Source organism: Phodopus roborovskii, unplaced genomic scaffold (genome assembly GCF_943737965.1).
Source record: "Phodopus roborovskii unplaced genomic scaffold, PHOROB, whole genome shotgun sequence".
Lineage (NCBI taxonomy): Eukaryota > Metazoa > Chordata > Mammalia > Rodentia > Cricetidae > Phodopus > Phodopus roborovskii.
This window is the reverse complement of record NW_026126460.1, coordinates 12,410,401-12,429,994: the sequence shown is the minus strand read 5'-3', so window position 1 is coordinate 12,429,994 and position 19,594 is coordinate 12,410,401. Positions and strand designations below refer to the sequence as shown.

At 39.9% G+C, this 19,594-nt stretch overlaps 1 protein-coding gene across 1 annotated transcript in view; it reads right to left on the bottom strand.

The window, feature by feature from the left end:
* The window catches only part of Pth2r (parathyroid hormone 2 receptor), a 63,839-nt gene that overhangs the window by 5,049 nt on the left and 39,196 nt on the right, over window positions 1–19,594 (bottom strand). Inside the window, exons 10-11 of the mRNA XM_051190373.1 lie at window positions 9,174–9,268; window positions 282–420 (exon numbers count right to left, since the gene is read on the bottom strand). Of these exons, the coding sequence (XP_051046330.1) occupies window positions 282–420; window positions 9,174–9,268 (234 nt within the window). The remainder of the gene's footprint in view (window positions 1–281; window positions 421–9,173; window positions 9,269–19,594) is intronic.

The window sequence follows — 19,594 nt, the reverse complement described above, 5'->3', positions numbered from 1 at the left end:
TTCATTTACTTTCCACACACACCAGAAAATAGTGAAGGACTCTGCCCTACAGCAGTGGAGTGTTCTCCAACAATGTGCCTTGTTATCTTGCTATCCAGGCTTGTTCCTGGGCCAAACAGCTCCATACTGGTTCTCTACAGGGTCAGAGAATTAACCCGACCCCTAGGAGGAAACACAGTAAGAGTTGGGCCCTCAGAACCTGAGCAAAGGGCAGGGAAAGTTGAGGGAGCTAACAAAAACTAATCAATCTTGAGCACCAAACCACAGGCACTGCTGGTCACCTGGAAGGAGTTGAAGAAGAGTTCACAGTGCATGCGGATCTCCCACCAGAGCCCAGAGAAGGAGTGTGGCTGGCAGATAAATACGATGTAATGCACGCCGAACACCAGCACCAGGACCAGCGTTGACTTAGCCAGTTTCCTGGGGGAAAAAAAGACAAGGTTTTCTATTATCCAACCTTAGAAGCCTTGGGGAAGCAGCTTATTGAAGAAATGAGTCAGACATTTCCTCAGCAGCTGGTATGCCCTTATTCTCTCTCCTTCCTCGACTTTTGCTGTTTGTGGGCGTTTTCTTTGGGTTGGTTGGTCTGTGTGTGTGAGTAGTCTGTGTTTGTGGTATATGTGGTATTTGTGGTATATGTATGTCTGTGGGGTTTTCGTGTGGCTATACTGTGTGTGTAGATGTGTGTTTGTGGTGTTAGTGTGTGTGTTCTATGAAATGTAGGCACATGTGTATGCAGGTGCTCAGGACCTGTTCAGGCCAGGCCCTAGCGTGCAGAAACTTGAACAGAAAAATAGGACATTTGATGACTTCCTCTACCTCTCTCTCTCTCTCTCTACTTCTTTCTACTTTTTTTGAGACAGAGCCTCTCACTGGACCTGAAGCTCATCATTAAAGCAAAGCTGGCTAGCCAGTGAGCTCTCAGGATCTGCCTGTGTCCACCCCTAATGCTGTGGTTACAGGTATGCACAGCCATGCACGGCTGTTACATGTGTGCTGGGGATTCAAACTCGGCTCCCTGTGCTTGCAGAATAAGTGTTCTCCCCACAGAGCCATCTCCCCAGTGCTGACTCTTGTCACTTTATAGGAAGTCAGGTGGCTGATGCTCACGTCCCATCATTAGTATCCCCTGGGTCTCTAGTCTGTTCCTGATGCTAGGACGCCATTAAATGGCCTTCGTTACTATCCTAAGTCATCTTTAACTTGTGTGGTTGAGACTTAACAAAGCATCCCTTCCTTCTTAACTTGAGCTTCAGGGAATGGCAGGGAAGAGATGACAGAAAATTATAAGAACTAGAAGAACCAGGACATCTTCTGTAAGAGCATGCCTTCTGTGTAAGATGAGGAAGCTGTATGCATTATATCACAATATGGCTGCCTAAGTAAGACCCAGACAATTCCAACACCAGTTGACATCCCAACATGGATGGGGTAAATCCAATGAGGCCCCTACCTCTGAATAAAGAGCTACAGAGAATTAATGGCTGCTGAGAGAGAGAGAGAAAGAACCAGTCTACCATAGGATGAGCCCTTTGATTGGTTACCCAGTACCAAGTGATCAGCCCTAAAAACATACACACGTGAGCAATAGTAAACTGATTCAGCAGGTTATTTTTGTATATTTGTTTATAAGCAATAATAATTAAGAAATATTCATGAGGGCTGGAGAGATGGCTCAGAGGTTAAGAGCACTGACTGCTCTTCCAGAGGTCCCGAGTTCAATTCCCAGCAACCACATAGTGGCTCACAACCATCTGTCATGAGATCTGGTGCCCTCTTCTGGTGTGTAGGCATACATGCAGACAGAACACTATATACGCAATAAAACAAGTAAATAATTTTTTTTAAAAAAAGAAATATTCATGATAATTAATAACAATAGTAATTAAGGAAAGGCTATGAATTTGAGATGGAATAGAAGGAGCATACAAAAGAGAGGAAGGAGAGAATGACATAGTACATAATATTTTAAATTTTAATTAATTTTTTTAAAAATCAACTATTCTTGGAGATACTTAAGCTCTTCCTTTTATTCTGAATGTTCTGTGAAATATTCTGTTTCTAACAACCAGTGGCTGTGTTTAATTCTCTCTCTCCCTCCCTCTTCTCTCTCTCTCTCTCCCTCCCTCTTGTTTTTTGTCTAGTTGTTGGTCAGATGGTCGGGTTTTTTGTTTGTTTGTTTGTTTGAGAAAGTGTCTCGGTTCATAGCCATGGCTGGTCTGAAACTCACTATGTAGAACAGGCTGACCTTGAACTCACAGGGATCTGTCCTCTTGTGCCCCTGCCCTTGCCCCTGCCTCTGAAAATGATGCAATTAAAGGCATGAGCCATCCCTGCCCTGGCCTCATACTAATGATCTTGTATATTTGAAGCAATTCTGAGTTCTCCAGTGTGATGGAGTGATATTTGGTTTTAGTGTCAGTTTGCCTGGTAAAGCATTATTTTGATGTGTCTGTGAAGGTGCTTCCAATGGAGATGGAACATGAGTGGCTGGACTCAATATAAAGGTCTGCCCTTGGTATGGGCAGGCACCACCAAGTACCTGGGGTAGGCTCTGAGAGTTTAGAGCACCAGTCAGTTCCAACAGACTGTGGAACTGTATGTGAATGTATGTGAATGTGGAACTGTAAAACTGAAGGAACTATAGGCAAGGCAAGTAAGAACTCAGACCAGTGGACAAAAAGCCAACAGGCTACAGGGGAAACTGAGCAAGGGGCAGGTGACTGCACCTGATTCTGGCAGAATCAGAAAGCAAAGGAAAAGCCTACACACCTCTCCTCTTCTGCAGCTGGAACACAACTCTTCTGCCTCCAGCATTCCAGGCTCCACAGCCTTTGGAGCTGGGATTGCACCTGTAGGTGGCTGAGCGGTTGGATGTCACCTCTTGAGCTGAGGGTTACACCATTTGTTTCCCTGGTTCTGAGACTTGTGGCTTACTGAGGGCCTCCAGATTCACATGAACCAGTTCACCAAGTACTGCCTCATATATCCACTTGCCTGTAACTGCCTATCCACCCGTAAGTCTACCTGCATGTGTACACCTGCCTACATCTTGGCAGGACTACTGATTCCATCCTGAGAGAGCCCTGTCCAGTACAGACAGACTTGTTTAAAACAGTCCTCGCTGATCCCACTTCTTGCTCCCTATGCCTTTGTCAGTTCTTTCCCCGAGTGTGGTCGGGTTGAGGGAATTCCTCTAGTTGATTAAGGCAATGACGGTGGAATGCCGCCTCTGTGGCTGTGTTGCCTAAGATGCTAACTGCCATCTTCGTAGTCTTCTGCAGTGAGACAAGCTCCAGTGTTGGAAGCTCTTCTACTGAAAGTCTTCATGTGGCAAGAAACAGCAGCATCTGGACATGAGCTGACCAGTACCCAAATCTGCCAGCAGTCACACACCCTCAGCTATATCCCCCGCCCCCCCCCCCGTCCAACTTTCCCATGATGCCACTGCCCGGACTGGCATTTCATTTTCAGCCTTGTGACAGCTAAGCAGAAGAGGGGCACACAGATCCTTGACCTACAGAGAATGAAATGGAAAGTGTGCTACCTTAAGCCATTGAGTTTGCAGCAATTTATCTGACACCAGGCCACCAAGTGCGCCATGTTGTAGTTTGGGGGTTACTTTTATTTTGTTTGCACTCTTGATCCAAGAAATTACAAAACATGGCTTATTTCTTACTCATTTCTCAAATTTCCCCCTTTTTGACTTATCTACACCCAAGAATCTTGCAAAACTTTGCCTTCCATCCTTACCAGTCTTTCCTCTAGTTACACTTACTTATTATTTTTCTTCTTGGAATCAAGCTGCACAGGTGAGCCAAGATCTCACCAGTCTAAGATTGAAAAGAACTAAATTCAGAATCTAGGCTTGATGTGTTCTACCCACAGAATGCTAGTTCATGTATCTGGTCTCAGGAATAGGAGGGCAGGGTCCACAATACCGTCAAGGCTCTAGTATTGCAAAGCTTTCTTGGCAGTCACCATTCCCACTAACACACTATCCAGCATGTCCTGCTTTCTGGAGTGCTCAAAGGTTCTCGTGGAGGAGTCTAGAGATGTCAAGGGATGTCTATCTTCCTCATCCTCATTGCCTATGGTGTCTCAGTAGTGTCAGAACCATCTGTTCCCTTGGCACTGTCCGGCGACATGCCCCTCTTCTGCAGACTGTGGGCTTTTCATCTGCTGGTCTGAGTTCTCGCTTGCCTTGCCTACAGTTCCTTCAGTCTTAGATTCCCACAGTCCATTCCATTCAGGAAAGCATTGCTGATAAGCAGTGGATCCCTTGGACCTGACTAACACAGCTCTCAGAACCTGCCTTTACTTGTCTTCCATCTCAATGCTGAACAATAAGCCTGAGTCCCTGTGGCTGGAAGTCTAGAAAGGATGCTGTGAATACCTACCGCATTTAATATGGTCTAGTTAGATCTAGGAATTGCATTAACTGCACTTGCACAGCCTTAAAACTTTTATCTAACAACTTTTCTGAATAAAATTACATTCTATTTTTAAGATGCAGTGTAAATCCCCCTGGAGAATGCTCTCAAAACCAGGCTAACTTTGATTGATACTACGTTTGTAACTAGGAACCAAAAACTAGGTTCATACAAAAATTAAATCAAAGCAAGAGATTATAAAATGGTCACAAATGCAAAAGTTTCATCACCATTTAGTTTAATGCAGACTAGAGAAAAATTACATCAGGCAATGAAATCCATTGATACCCTGTTAGCTCTGTCCCTTGAACTCCCTCTTCTTGTCTATGACTAAGCTGTTGCATAGTTCTGTAAGGATAAGGGATCATCTGTAAAAGCAGTAACTTAATTCATCTTTGGTTTGCTGTGTAACAAAGTTCCACAAAGTCCCTACCTTAAATGACACTCATTCCCTCTATTGCTATGCAGTGCTAGACATACAGATCAACACAGTTGAGTCTTATACTCAACTCTCTCAAAACTGAACTCAAGGTTTCTGCTAGGGCTGGGTTCAGAGCTGGACCTAGGGTTCTCTTGTAAACTCATTCAGATTTCTAAAGACCTCCACTACCTTTGTAGGATTGTCTTCTGGCTCTCATCCCCATGTCACTTGGATCCTATAGACTTCCTCTATGTCCAAACCACAGGCTCTCCTGGGCTTCCAGGATGGACTCTGTAACATACTAGCCCTCTTTCTCTATCATATAATACAACCTAATCAAGGAAAGAGCAACGCAGTCATAGATCTTGCTCACAATCAAGGTCTGGATGACAGGGCAGGTATTGCACATGACACATTAGGATACTAAAGGCTATAGATTCCAGGGGCTCATCATAGAAATCTGTCTACCACATTAATGCAAGTCATTCCAGGCCATTGAAACACAAATTGTACCCAGCATATTATAGATGCCTCTGACTGTAGCCCTGTAGGTATTAACAAGTTTTGCAATTTGCATCCATTTATATACTCATTTAGGCATGTATATCCGTCTATATGTCCTCTTTTGAACTAGATGAAATGTTTCATCACCTCCTTCATTAACTATGAAATTAAATAAAATATTTGAACTGTGTTCATGTTTATATATTAGCTATGATTACATCCTCTTTTATAATTTATCCTGCAGAGCATATAACTATCAAATATGCACACAGGTCTGTCTATTCATAGCAGGTTAGGCACAAGCAACTCTGTGCGCTGGTGCTTATTAGTGTCCATATAGTCAATCACACATACTGTATGACTTTATAGCTTAGCTTTTAATGAAGATATATCTGTCTGATGAGATGACCTGGGCAAGGAGCAAGTGATACAGGTCTTCTGGCTTGCTGGGAGTATGGTGATAGTTTTGGGTACAAGAGAAATGCAAAGGAGTCAAGTGGTTTAGGGACATGGTGTCCAATTTAGAAAATAGATTCCCAGTTTTCACAGTATCTAGTCCACATCATCCTTCAGATGAATTCATACAGAAACATCTCTATTATTCTTTGGCAAATCATATTTAACTAAAACTAAAGAGGACAGGCTCAGGGACCCTGTTTATTTTAAGCCTTCCTTGATCCCTCCTGGACTTAAATGAAACGTTCTCTCACATCTATGCAAATACCTTTTTATTTTATTTTTATTTATTTGTTTGCAAACAGAGTTGTTGGTTTGTAGGTTTCTCCTCTTTAATTGACCACTCTGCCTATATATAAACCTTATAGCATACAGGAAAGAAGTTGGTATTTAAATCAAATATACACAAGCTGCCCATACAAATTTGCTATCGAACAACCTTACAATTCAAGACGCACATGGTTTGACAGTTTTTTGTATGCATTTTTGCATGTACTTTCCTTGATTCAAGGAAAAGATTTTACAAGATCTCGGTCACTTTCTCTCTCTACCTTACTTCCTCTCTCCCTCCTTCCAAGAGGGAAATGTAGCAAATGAAACCATTAGCTATTTTGTACCATGCTACTGAAGCATCCTGGAGTTGCCTCACTTCTTATAAGAGAAGGTATATTTTCCATTTCCAGCCAAAGATAGAGATTGAAAGAAGGAAAATATCCATCCAAAATTAAATGACTATTCATCTTTAAATCTGTCTGCTGTCATAATGTGTTGGTTTTATCCTAAACATTAAATACATTTGTTAAGCAAAAATCATAATGATGTATGTACATCATATTGAATTACAAGTTCAGTTAGAGGAAACATTCAAGTGTTCTCTTGAACTCTTTCACACGCTATATTTTCCAAGTTCTGAAAACTCCTCTTGTTTGTTAAAGTAAATTAGAATAATGTAAAAGGTGAAGCATTGGATATTGGTTTATTTAGTGATTTACTTAAAGTACCTGTGTGTACTGACTATTTTCCAAGCATAACTTCACTTGCTACCTGGAACAGAATGACCTGAAGGAATAGTTGAAACAGTGGGTAGGTTCCCTTAACAACCTGCTGACTGCCACATATGCTACTATAAAGTCTTTCTTTCTTGCCCTACATCGTGGTTTTAGAGTAAAATATGAGAATACCAACTGGACCTAGGATCAAACTTTCAGGAGCTGTCCTGGCTTTGTACCATAGGTGACATCTCCACTCTCACTGGCATCACAGTGCTTATACCAGAAAGATTCTGGAAACATTTCTGGAAGTCCCAGTGAGATCTTCTTCACCAAGACCCCAGTTAGTCCAGAAAGGCTGCCTCTTCCAGGCCTCTCAGCCCACTGAAGTCTCTGGAACTAGGAAGTATGTGCCCATAATGGAATTCTGGAGTTCTTGAAAGGTTAACCTAGCACTGCACAGAAAATTGATTTAAGTTGCAGGTATCAAAAGGAAGAAGTATGTTGCAGTCAACAATGCTAAAAGGAGTTGGAGATCAGATGTGGAGATGCAGAGTTTGCCCAGATGGTTCTTAGTCTTGTTTTGGTCCAATCTTTCCTCACTAGGTTTCCTTTCCTCCCTTTAGGAATGGTAATGAGAATCCTGTGTCATTATATGTTGGAAGTATGTGATCTGCTTTCTATCTCGATTTTACAGGGGCTTACAGTTAAGAGGTTTCCATGATTCTCTAAATAGACTTTGAACCTGTTAAACAGGGATGAGACTGTTAAAGACTATGGGTACTTTTTAAGTTGAACATTTTTATTATAATGTGGCTACAAGTCTATGGGAGCCAGGGAGCAGAATATAGTGGTTTAAATAAAAATGCCCCCATAAACCCTTGTGGAGTGTCCTTGTTGGAGTAGGTGTGTCCTTGTTAGAGGAAGTGTTTCCCTGGGGAGTGGGCTTTGAAGTTTCAGAAGTTCAAGCAAGGCCCAGAGGCTCTCTATCTCTTTTTGTTGCCTGTGGATCCAGATAAAGAACTCTCAGCTACCTCCAGCACCATACCTGCCTGCATGACACCATGCTTCCCACTATGACAAAAACTGACTAAACCTCTGAACAGTAAGCCAGCCCCAGTTAAATGTTTCCCTTTATAAGAGTTACCATGGTCACAATGTCCCTTTACAACAATAGAACACTGACAAAGACGTATACATTTAAGAAGTATACTCTGAAGTTACAGCTAACTAACACTGAGACAAGAACATAAATTTCATCTTGCCAAGCCTGCTTCAGAAATAAGTCTTGATAATCTGGGGTTTCTGAAACAGAGTACTGAACTGAAAGTATAAATAAGCATCCTACATTCAGAACTAAAAACCTATACCATGTACAAATAACATCACACCTTTTCATTTTATGAAGAAGAAGGAAAGGTTATTTATACCCCCCCACTATGCCATTATTCTTGGTCTATGTCTTCACTGATGGACTATATCATGAGACAATCTATATTAGTACAGCATAGGCCTTTGTCAACAGATTCTTGGGCACTATGTATATCACAATACTACCACTGTAACTCAAGGAACATAGTTGGAGTTGAAAGCGGCATGTTTGTTCACACTGTGCATCCTAAGAGAGTCCCAGCCATCCCTGCAGTCTTTGCTGCTAGATAGAAAAAGCTAACTGCACATTAGAGGGGAAATAATCAGCAAAAAATTGGAGAACATTTGTGAAATAAAACCAAATGCAGAACATGATTTGTTCCATATATCCATATAATGGATATAAACTCCAGTCCACAACCTGATTACTAGATATGTTAGTTCAATTGGATAGAGGCTATTATTGCTCAGAATAACTAAAATGACCACTGGAGGGACTGGGCACTCCCTTGAAATGGATTCATAGTGATATGGACACTCGGTTTGTATTTTTCTTCATGATAGACAAAGAAAAGAAATTCCTCTGATCAGTGCATTTGAAAAGTTATTAAAATTTTTATTTAATAGGTATCAATTCATCAAAGGTTTAGATGCAATACAACAAATGCACCTGTTTGATTATTTCATTGGGACATGTTTTTAAATACAAAACAGTTGTCTAAGATAATCACCAAGAGATTCTATGTGAATTCATATAACTTATAGAAAATTAACTGCTAAGAACAGACAAACATATGTAGAGAATCTAAACACAATAAGAGGGTTTGGGAATATTTTTATCTTAACTATAAATACTTTCTTCCAACAAAAAAATATAAGTGAATGAAACAAAAACACACATTCATAGAGTAAATCCCCTGGAAACACTTCAGACTACCTGGTGTTTATTCTTTAAACAGCAAACAAAATATTTCTTCTGATTGAGGAACTCTGTATTACCTGTACTGCTTTCTCATGTCATGTCCAACGGCGTTGGTCTCCCAAATTTTGGTAGCAAGAACTCTAACTGTATTCAGGAACAGAATAAAATTCAGCTGGAAGATAAAAGAAGGTAAAATCACACAAAAATAAGCTACTCTTTAAGATATTTATAGAAATTTAGTAATTTGAACTTCTTTGTATTGAGACTAAGAATTACCCACTCCATAAATTTAAATGCAGAATCTTAGATAAGATAGTAAAAGTTACTGTCAAATCTGACTTCATTTAAAATGATATTTTAATAGCATTAGGAAGAAGGAATATCAGTGATCCAATTTTCAAAGATCAGATGAAGCTCATGATAAGTTGGCAGGACAAAATTGAGTTATTGTATACGTGGGACTACCTTTTGCTTAAAAAATGAGGCTTCTGTCACTGTATTGAGGACAAGGAATAACAGAATTGTTCAGAGAATAATATTCTTTCCTCTGATGTATAAAGTGTACTGGGAGATGCACATTAAAAATATTTTATAGACAAGATGTTATGTAAGAAAAGACCCCTGATGTAGAAAATCACATTGAATTTGAAAATTAATAAGTGTGAGAACCATTGGAGAGGACTGAGTTGTTTTCATACAAGGAATATAACAGAGAGTTGGTGAGATGAGACCTTTGTGTAAGAGGGAGATGCTCCTAAACTAATGGTCCATGGATGCCATTTCTTGAACACTCTCTGAGCCTCACATGAAAATGAGATTCTTTTTTATTGTTATTATTGAGGACCGAAAATTTTCCAAATCAAAGAGAATTGACTTGGGGTACTCAACTGTTAGCTAGAATTTTAAGTCATATGCATAGTTCCATGGTGTGTTTAAGGATAACAGTATCACACACTCCCTTCAGATAGATTTAAAAGAAATAGAAAACTTGAGCGTTGAGGTTTTCCATGGAAATTGCTTTCTGAACAGTCATATATATTATTTCACACTCCAGGATTTCCTATCTACCTGACAACAGTTTCCAGCCATGCAATGTGTCTGGGGTGAAGATCTGAGAAAGGCTGAATCATGGCAACTGTGTGAGAGAGTGAGCATTAGAACCTGAATGGAGAAGTGCCATGGGTGCATAGCCACCTGCAGACTGCCACTTATCGTCCCTATTGCTTGTAATAAAACAGCAACCTTCAGCTCTACCATATTAAAATATCCAGAACCAAGGTCTCTGTCTTCATGTCATGTGTCAAAGATAAATTCTGAAAACAAAAAATATTTTATTGGAAGTAATACACACCAGTTAATCAAACAGTTTAATAAGAGAAGACAGTTAAGAGTGGCCAAATTGGTTATAAAAGAAAAAAGTTAAGAATTCAGGGGAGGAATATACAAGAGAAGAGAAAGAGATAGAGAGAGGGATATATATATATATATATATATATATATAGAGAGAGAGAGAGAGAGAGAGAGAGAGAGAGATCATAAAAGAGGGAGCCATTATAGGTTTGAAGAGAAAACTGAACCTAGAGGAATGTCCATGGACCTACAAGACTGATCCCAACTAACAATTTGAGCAACAGTGGAAAGGCTACCATAAATGCCCTTCCCAGATAATGAGATCAATGACTAACTTATCCACCATCATGGAGCCCTCATCTAGTAGCTGATGGAAACAGAAGCAGACACCCACAACCAAACACTGAGCCGAATTGGAATCCAGATGCAGAGAGGAAGGACAAGACCATGCTACCCAAACACGCAGAGACAGCTGTCCTGAACAAGGAGGAGCTAATGGGCCCCCAGACTGATAGCTGGGAACCCAGCATGGGACTGACTCAGACCCCCTAAACATGGGTCTCAGCTAGAAGGCCTGGGCAGTCTAAGGGACCTCTGAGAGTGGAACCAGGATGTATCCCTGGTGCACAAAAGGACTTGGGAGCCCATTCTCCATGGAAGGATACTTCCTTAACCTAGAGGCAGGAGGGAGGGCCTAGTCCCTACTCCAAATGACTTGACAGATTTAGATGACCCCTCCTAGAAGGCATCACCCTACATGTGGAGTGGTGGGGGGAATGGGAGGGGAGGATGGGTGTGAGAGAGGGGAAGAAGGAGGGATGGAGGGAGGGAGGGTGGGAGGGAAGGAGGAAGGGAAGGGGAACTGGGATCTATATGTAAAATAAAAATTAAAAAATTAAGAATTAAGAAAAACTAAGACTTAGAAAAACTTGTTAGTTTCAAAGAAAATATACACATATATTCACATAGTGACACATGAAAAAATGGTTGCAGGAAATTCCAGATAATTGCTATAATTTACAAAAATATAGAATATAGGGTAACTAAAAAGTGTTATTGGCAACTTAATATCCAGAATGTTTTACATGAAAAGTTAGCTCTAGAAGATGAGCATCTCATCATCAGCACTTCACAAGGTGACATGCCATGTGACCACACAGCCAATGAGTAGCAGAGTACTAATGTAGATCACATGTTGGATCTACTGTGTACTCTCAGCCAGTCTGTTCTGCTTATCAAAAAGAATTGACAAAACAAACAACTGAATTTATCCAAAATGGGTCAAAGACCTCAATTTTAAATCTGAAATTCTACTTCTAGATAAAAATATTGGAAATGTTCTTCAAAGCAATGGTGTCAGCAAGAACTTTCTTTCTAAACAGAACATTACTAACACAGGTCAGTCTGGAGAACCAACTAGTATGGCTCCAGGAAACTAAAAGGTGGGTGCATAGCTAAGGAAACAATCAGCAAAGCACACAGGCCATGAATAGGAGAAAATCTTTACCAATTACATCTCAGACACAAAGAACTGCAGAAAATAAATGCCAAGGAAATAAAACTACAGGTCAACAAACAGGCTAATAATAAATGTTGGAGAGGGTGTGTAGGAAGAAGAACCTTCATTTACTGCTGGTGGGGGCATGAAACAAATACAGGCAGTAGAGAAACAGGTTTGGAATTTTCTTTAAAAAACTAAAATTAGAACTACCATATGCCCCAACCATCCTGTGCATTCACCGAGGGTATTCTATACCCTAGCATGGAGATATTTCATTCCCCATGTTTATTGTTGCTGTACTCATTATACCAAAGAAATGGAATCAAACTAGATGACTGGATGTTGAAAATCAGGTACATATATAAATTAGAATATTATTTGGCTCTGAAGAAAAATGAAATCACAAAATTTGCAAAAAAAAAAAAATAGATAACCTTAGATTGTATGCTAAGTGAGGCAGCCCAATCTCAGAATGGAAAAAAAATATGTTCATATGTTCTCCCAAATCATATCCCAGCCTACAATATATACATGCACATATGTAAGAAAATGTAAGAATACTATATATAGCATTTTAAAAGGAGAACAAGTAAGGACAATAAAACAAAGCCAAAATGCACACTAATGAGTTCTCATTATATACTTTGTGCAAATCGTTTGAAGGCATTCTCAAGGTGTAATACATTCTCAATGCAGACTAGATCTTTAATGGGCAGTATCCTCATGTGATTCCATGAGGGGCTGTTATCTTCCTAGGAGACCTGAATTTTGTTACATTTTTTACTATTTAAGTATTCCTACAGGGAGTAACTCTTTGCAAACACTGCTAAACTCAACTCTATTGAGGGAGGCGGAGGGGGGGCAGGAAACACCAAAAATCTTAGCTTCCAAATAATAGGGTGCAAAGATTGTTGAGGAAAAAGAGCCTCAAGAACAGGCAAAAGAGTCAGAGATACATCTATTCCCACCATTAAGATTCCCACTAAGACACCAAGCACAGGATCTGGTATAGACCCATATAGGCCCTGTGTTTGCTGCTTCAGACTCTGTGAACCATCTGTACCCTTCTTAGTTGATTTGGTGGGCCATGTTCTCTTGGTGTTCTCCATCCCTCTGGCCCTACAATCTTTCTTTCCCCACTTCATTTGGAGTTTTGCAGATAGAGCTAAGCAACACCACAGAATGGCAATAAGGAAATAGATCATCAAAACTTAGTCTTTGAGCAACCCACAGCTGGCATTTAAAAAAGAACCCAAGAACTAAAATAAGAAATCAGATCTGGCCACTCACTGACACATTTGATTTTGTGTGCTTGTTTTTCTTTAGGCTTTAGTTCATTTTCTGAGAACTCTTCAGAAATAAGCCACAGGATCAAAGAATGTGCAAGGTGGGAACATTTAGAAGATGTTTTCCTGATGGTGATTTGAAAATGTTAATGTAGAGATCCTCACATTTAAATAACCCTGTATCAATCGATGCAACTATGGGAGCTTGAAGAGTTTATAGTTTACATTATACACAGTGCTGAGGCTTAGAAAAATGTGTATCAGAGTGAGTACTTTCTAAGAGTCACTTTTATTGGTCTATCTTCACTGTTTTCTAGACATTGACAGCATCATTGTGCATTCAACATGGACCAGCTCCTCCGATGACCAATCGTCTACTTTGAGAGAAGTATGTTTAATACAGAATTCAGATTTTCAGGGGTTTTTTTTTTTCATCTCATGAATGGTTTGTTCTACATACCTGTAAAAAGATACCTCAAATAATTCTGAAAAAGGAACAAGATGGTAACTCCCATAAAAGCTTTTAGAAAAAAAATCTTAAAAGATAATTTTTAAAATACCATATCCACTTCTCTTTAAAATACAAGAGGATATACACACTGAAGAAGCCATTTAATGAATGGAATGTGTGAGATTGATTCCCAGAAAGCTACAAAAAGCACAGGCTATGTAGAAGAATTTAAAAGCCATACTCATCATCATAAAGCAGCAGGCTTAATAACCAACTGTTGAATTTGGAGATGACTGTTTTCATAACAAAGCATTATTTTCTAATGACTAACTGAATTAAAGATTCCAACATGGGAAAACAAAACATAACCGGACAATGCTCTGCTATCAGTCCCACCCTTCCAAAACCAATCTGATGCTTCAGCATTTGTTCTGAAGTCAGTCTTCATCTAGAAACCTGGATTCTCTTACATACTTCTGACTGCCCAGACTCCTATATTCCCTTAAACATAATTTGCTCTGTATGTCACTGAGAAATCTTGACTCTGTTCTACCTGATTCTACTCTCAGAAATATAAGCTACAACATTACAACGGCAGATTCAGAATTACGCTAGGGACCCAATTTGGATTAAAAAATCTGTGCTGCGTTTTTTTGTGATTGTACACAGGGAGTGTGTCTGTTTGCATAATACCATGGCACACTTGGATAAAAGGCCATAAAGAAAACAAACCTGGTATTGTAAAGGAACTATATCTTTTAAGTATAAATGTACCCATTGAAATTAAAAATTTGTTTTTTACAAGAATTGTTCAACATTGAATTTGGCAGGTTTTTTAGTGCAAGTGAAATAAATAGGGTCAAAATGCAGCTTGTGTGTGTGTGTGTGTGTGTGTGGTTTTTTTTTTTTTTTTTTTTTTTTTTTTTTTTTTTTTTTTTTTGTCACACTGCTGCATGACCTTTATCTGCAGGGCTGTAGTTTCCCTCTCTAGACAGAAAAAGATCTGTTGGAAAAGACTTGGCATTTCTGCAATTGCATGTGCTTTTCCTTATTTTCCTTTTCTTCTGTCTCAGTCCCCAAGGACATCTACTATTGATCCAGTGGCCACTGTGTTCCAGGAAACTCTTAAAAGGCGTTAAGAATATAGGTGTTTAGGAGACAATATTTTACTTACTCACATACACCCCGCAGTTTAGTGGGCAAGGTGACAGTCAACAAAGAAGCCTTCGGTTTCTTTGAGATTTGGAGCCATTCAAAGGGTGAAATTGAAAATATGACACCCCAGGGAAGCAAGAGAAATACATCCTAGCCTTCCAAAGGCTCAGAAAGGCATGTGGAACAGACCAGCATCAGCAGAGGTGGACAAGTTCAAGTTCAGGTAAACATGGATACAAAGGAATATGGGCATGAGCAGGAGAGTCTCCTCTACTATTCAGGGATCTTGGGTTCTATTAAAGATGGCTGGAGCTCACCAGGTAACAATGTATATCCTCACATTAGAATGTCAGCTCTCTCCACTTAGCAGCTAAGCAGCCTGGTCTGTTATTAGAGTTATTGCCCCTGAACACAATCCATGGTGAGTTCTGTGTCATATCTGTTACCATTACCTTCCTATATGCTTTCACATCACAGAACTGCTCAGAAAGAGAAAGGCCACGATGGAGCTCCCAACTCACTTTTCCTTTCATAGTGTTAGAGAATATGGGATGCCTGGCATGGAAATCCCCAAAGGTCTGGAATTCCAGAAGGGAATCATATAGGAGAGTTTTCCTAGATGTCACTGAAAGGTGGTTTTACATTTAAACTAACTGGAGACATCTGCTATGGAGTTAGGATATGAACAAATATATATTAAGACTCGGAGACTTCATTGTTCCTGGTGAAGAAGGGGGAAGAGATTTTTCCTTCCTTCCTTTTCCTCATACCATTCACCTACTAAAATTTCCGCATACTTTCTCATCTCTCCAAAATATATATAAATCTTTCTGTTGATCAGACAGGTCTTTTGTCATATTGAAGACATAAGGATGTCTTTCTCAAAACTTTGGAACAAGCATCAGAGGAGATAGTTCCTGTCGCCTGGTTCTCTTGGGGGAAATAAGGAGCCTATCTATCTCCTGCAGGTAGGCATTTTCAAGGTTCAGAGCCACCTTCTGCCACAAAGCATTGAGAATTTTATTTTCTCTCTGCATAAAGATAGTTGTGCCAAGTTTAGGATAATTGGTAATGTGCACCATATGGCATTGATGAACTCTCTTATATGACAATCAGCTGTCGCCCATCTTGAAAACACCTATGCAATGGCTTGTTTTGTTTAGCCACACCAAAAAAAAAAAAAAAAGAATGAGATTCTCTGCCATTGCAGTCTCTTAGCAAATGACCTACCACAACAAAAAAAAAGTGCTGGGTAATCAAAGAAAAGAAAAAAATTAAGACAACAAAATGATCACAGAGCAAAGCTATGGAATAACCCACTTACGTGGAACCCATGAAAAGACAGTGACTCCGTGAAGAGATGCAGCCTGAGCACTTACTTCCCAGAGTAGGGCCCAAAGCTTCTAAATGTTGAAAAATTGCCCAAACACTAAACTACACAAAAAGAAAATAAGACGCAATCGGGTTCACAATAATAACAGAGAAAATAAGATAGTGGGGAACAACCAAAGAAAAGATTTGTAAACTGAAAGTTATAAACACAGTTGACCCTGCTCCAAATGATATGACAGACTTTGAATGCTCCCCATGGAAGGCCTCACCCTCCCTGGGGAGTAGGAAGGGGATGGGATGGGGGTTGGTGGGGGTACAGGGGAAGAGGGGAGGATTCAGGAACAGGGATTAATATATAAAACAAGATTGTTTCTAATTTAAAATTATATATATATACATATATATGATCACATAATAAAAAAATTAAATAAAAACGGTTGAAGGGAATTAAGGAAGACACAGATAAATGAGAAAATATCCCATGTAGATAGATGGGATGAATTAATTTGTTGAAATGGCCATTATACCAAGAAAGGTCACCATATTCAATGCAATCTTTATCAAAATTCCAAATACATTCTTCCCAGAAGTAGAAAAAAGAAAGCAAACCTAAATGCATTTGAAACTACCTAAAATGCCAAATAGTCGAAACAATATTGAGCAGGGCCAAAACTGAAAGCATACTATTTGATTTCAAATTGTTTCACAAAGTCACACTAATCAAAACAGTGTGGCAGTATCATATAAAAATGCAGGTGGCCCACTGGAACTAAAGGTCTCACAAATAAACCCACCTATCTATGCTCAAATAATTTTCAAGAGGAAAAGTGAGGACACACAACATGGAAAAGACAGTTTCTTCAATAAATGGTGTTAAAGAAACTAGCTATCCATATACAGAAGAATGAAATTGGATCCTTTAGTCTGTGATCACACCACAGACTAAATCACCTCAAAGTATACTAAAATCTTAAATGTAAGACCTTTAATGTAATGCTTCATTACATTGATTAGGGAAATATATGTTTATATATCCCCCAAACTGCAGGCAACAAACTGAATGAAGAGAAACCTGTCAAAGGCAGTCTAGCACCACAGACTACTCTCTATGACAGGTCAGACCTCCCTAGGGATTCATACAAGTCCACGTGCAGAAAAAAAATGCTGTATATGTCAGTTCTGATGGGATTTACCTGTAAACTCAGAACTCAGAGCACGTAGGCAAAAGGATCAGAAGTTCTAGACCAACCTGGACTACAGAGCAGCATCCTGTCTCAAAACAACCTATAGCCATACAAAAGGAGCAAATATCGCTACACAGACAAGTCATGCACTATGGTGCCAATGCTCTCACTCTCTACACCTCTACACAGACTCAGTGAGAGGAGACACATACAGGCAGCTGCCACACGTGGGTTTTGACTGACTGCTTGGCTGGATTGCCATGGAAAGTAACCAGGAAGTCAGTTTCTCTTTAATCAAATATTTATTGACTTCAGAAATGGGACCTCACATGAGAAGCAAGAAAGTGAAAGTAAAAATAAGAATATTACTTTATATTTTCCCTCAGTATACAGAAAGTGAGTCCTGAAATGCCTCACCAGAAAAGTTATGGAAACAGAGGCATACTTAACTTTTTTAGACTCTAAATACCTATGCTTGGTAGACATTAAAAAAAAAAAAAAAAAAAAAAAAAAAGCTTTCTGCTATCCAAAACAGTTCATACCCAAAAAAGTTTTTGGTTTACTTTTTGAGATTGTACTTTATACAACTGTCAGAGAATTATCCATTTGGGGTATGCACTTTCACAGTCTTCTTTACAATATCTAAGCCATAGATAGCATAGCAGACTTTAAGCATAAGGGATGAAATAGCATTCTATCACCAGAAAGCTCTGCATATCCAAAGTCTCTTTGGGGAACAAAAAGTGTCTCTGAGAGGCCTTCTGTATCTAAAGTCACTTACAGATAGGAATACACGCTTTAGTATTAACATTACTGTGATTTTGAAACTTAAGTTATCTTTTATCACTCTATGGAACACCAGTCTTGGTCCAGTTGTTCATTCTGGGACACAAGAACCTGGAACCCCTAGCAAGTTCCCACCAACCTCCAGTAAAAGCATGACCACGGAGACCTACCTGCCCTCGGTATCCTTACTACCTAACAGCCCCACTGACAATCTCCTCCAGGCCCCAAGGACTCTCTGAGTGAGAGCTCTGATTCCATGGGTCTTTGGTATAAAAATCTTGGGTTCTCCACCACTTGCAGAACACTTGCTCAATTTCTTATGAGACATGAAAACCTCTACATCGTCTGTCCCCAGCATTCCTCATATTTAGTTCCTGATGCTAGCACACACAACATGAAGTCTCCTGAGTAAATTGGGAGGGGAGGGAAGGGAGGTAGGAGAAAGAGGAGGGGAGCAGGGAAGGGGGAGGATAACATGAGGGATCAGGAAGGTCGAGTTGGGGAAAGAACAGAGAAGGAGAGCAAGGAGATACCTTAATAGAGAGAGCCATTATGGACTTAACGAGAAATCTGGCACTAGGGAAATCTCCAAGGATCCATAAGGATGACCCCAACTAAGAATTTGAGCAATAGTGGAGAGGCTACCTTAAATGCCCTTTTCCTATAATGAGATTGATGACTACCTTAAATACCATCATAGAGCCTTCATCCAGTAGCTGATGAAAGCAGAAGCAGAGATTCATAGCTAACCACTGAGCTGAATCTAGTTGTACAGAGGGAAGAGATGAGCAAATGGGTCAAAACCATGATGGGGAAACCCACAGAAACAGCTGACCTGAGCAAGTGGGAACTCAAGGACCCCAGTCTGACAGCTGGGCAACCTGCATAAAACCGAACCAGGCCCCCTGAACGTGGGTGTCAGTTGGGGGGCCTGGACAGTCTATGGGACCTCTGGCAGTGGAACCAGTATTTACCCCTGGTGCACAAATGATCTTTGGGAGCCCATTCTCTATGGAGGGATACTCTCTCAGCCTAGATACAGGGGGAAGGATCTAGGTCCTGTCCCAAATGATGTGACAGATTTTGATGATCCCCCATGGGGAAGTCTCACCCTCTCTTAAGAGTAGATAGGGAGTGGAATGGGAGGATTAGTTGGGGGATGGGAGGATGGGAAGGAGAGGAAACTGGGATTAGTATGTAAACTAAAATTGTTTTAATTTAAATAAAAATGAATTAAAAATAAAAAGGAAAGCACTCTAAAAATATCTTCATGAATCAATAAACAAATGAACGAAGCCACCCCATTAATTACTAATTTTCTTGCTTGTGGTTTTCTAGTATTAATCGCTACCTTCTTTTGAAATAGATATGAAAGCACCTTTCATTTTCTAATGGCCAGTTTTACTTATAAAGCACTAATCTTCAGAATTGAAGGAAATAGTCACTTCATAGA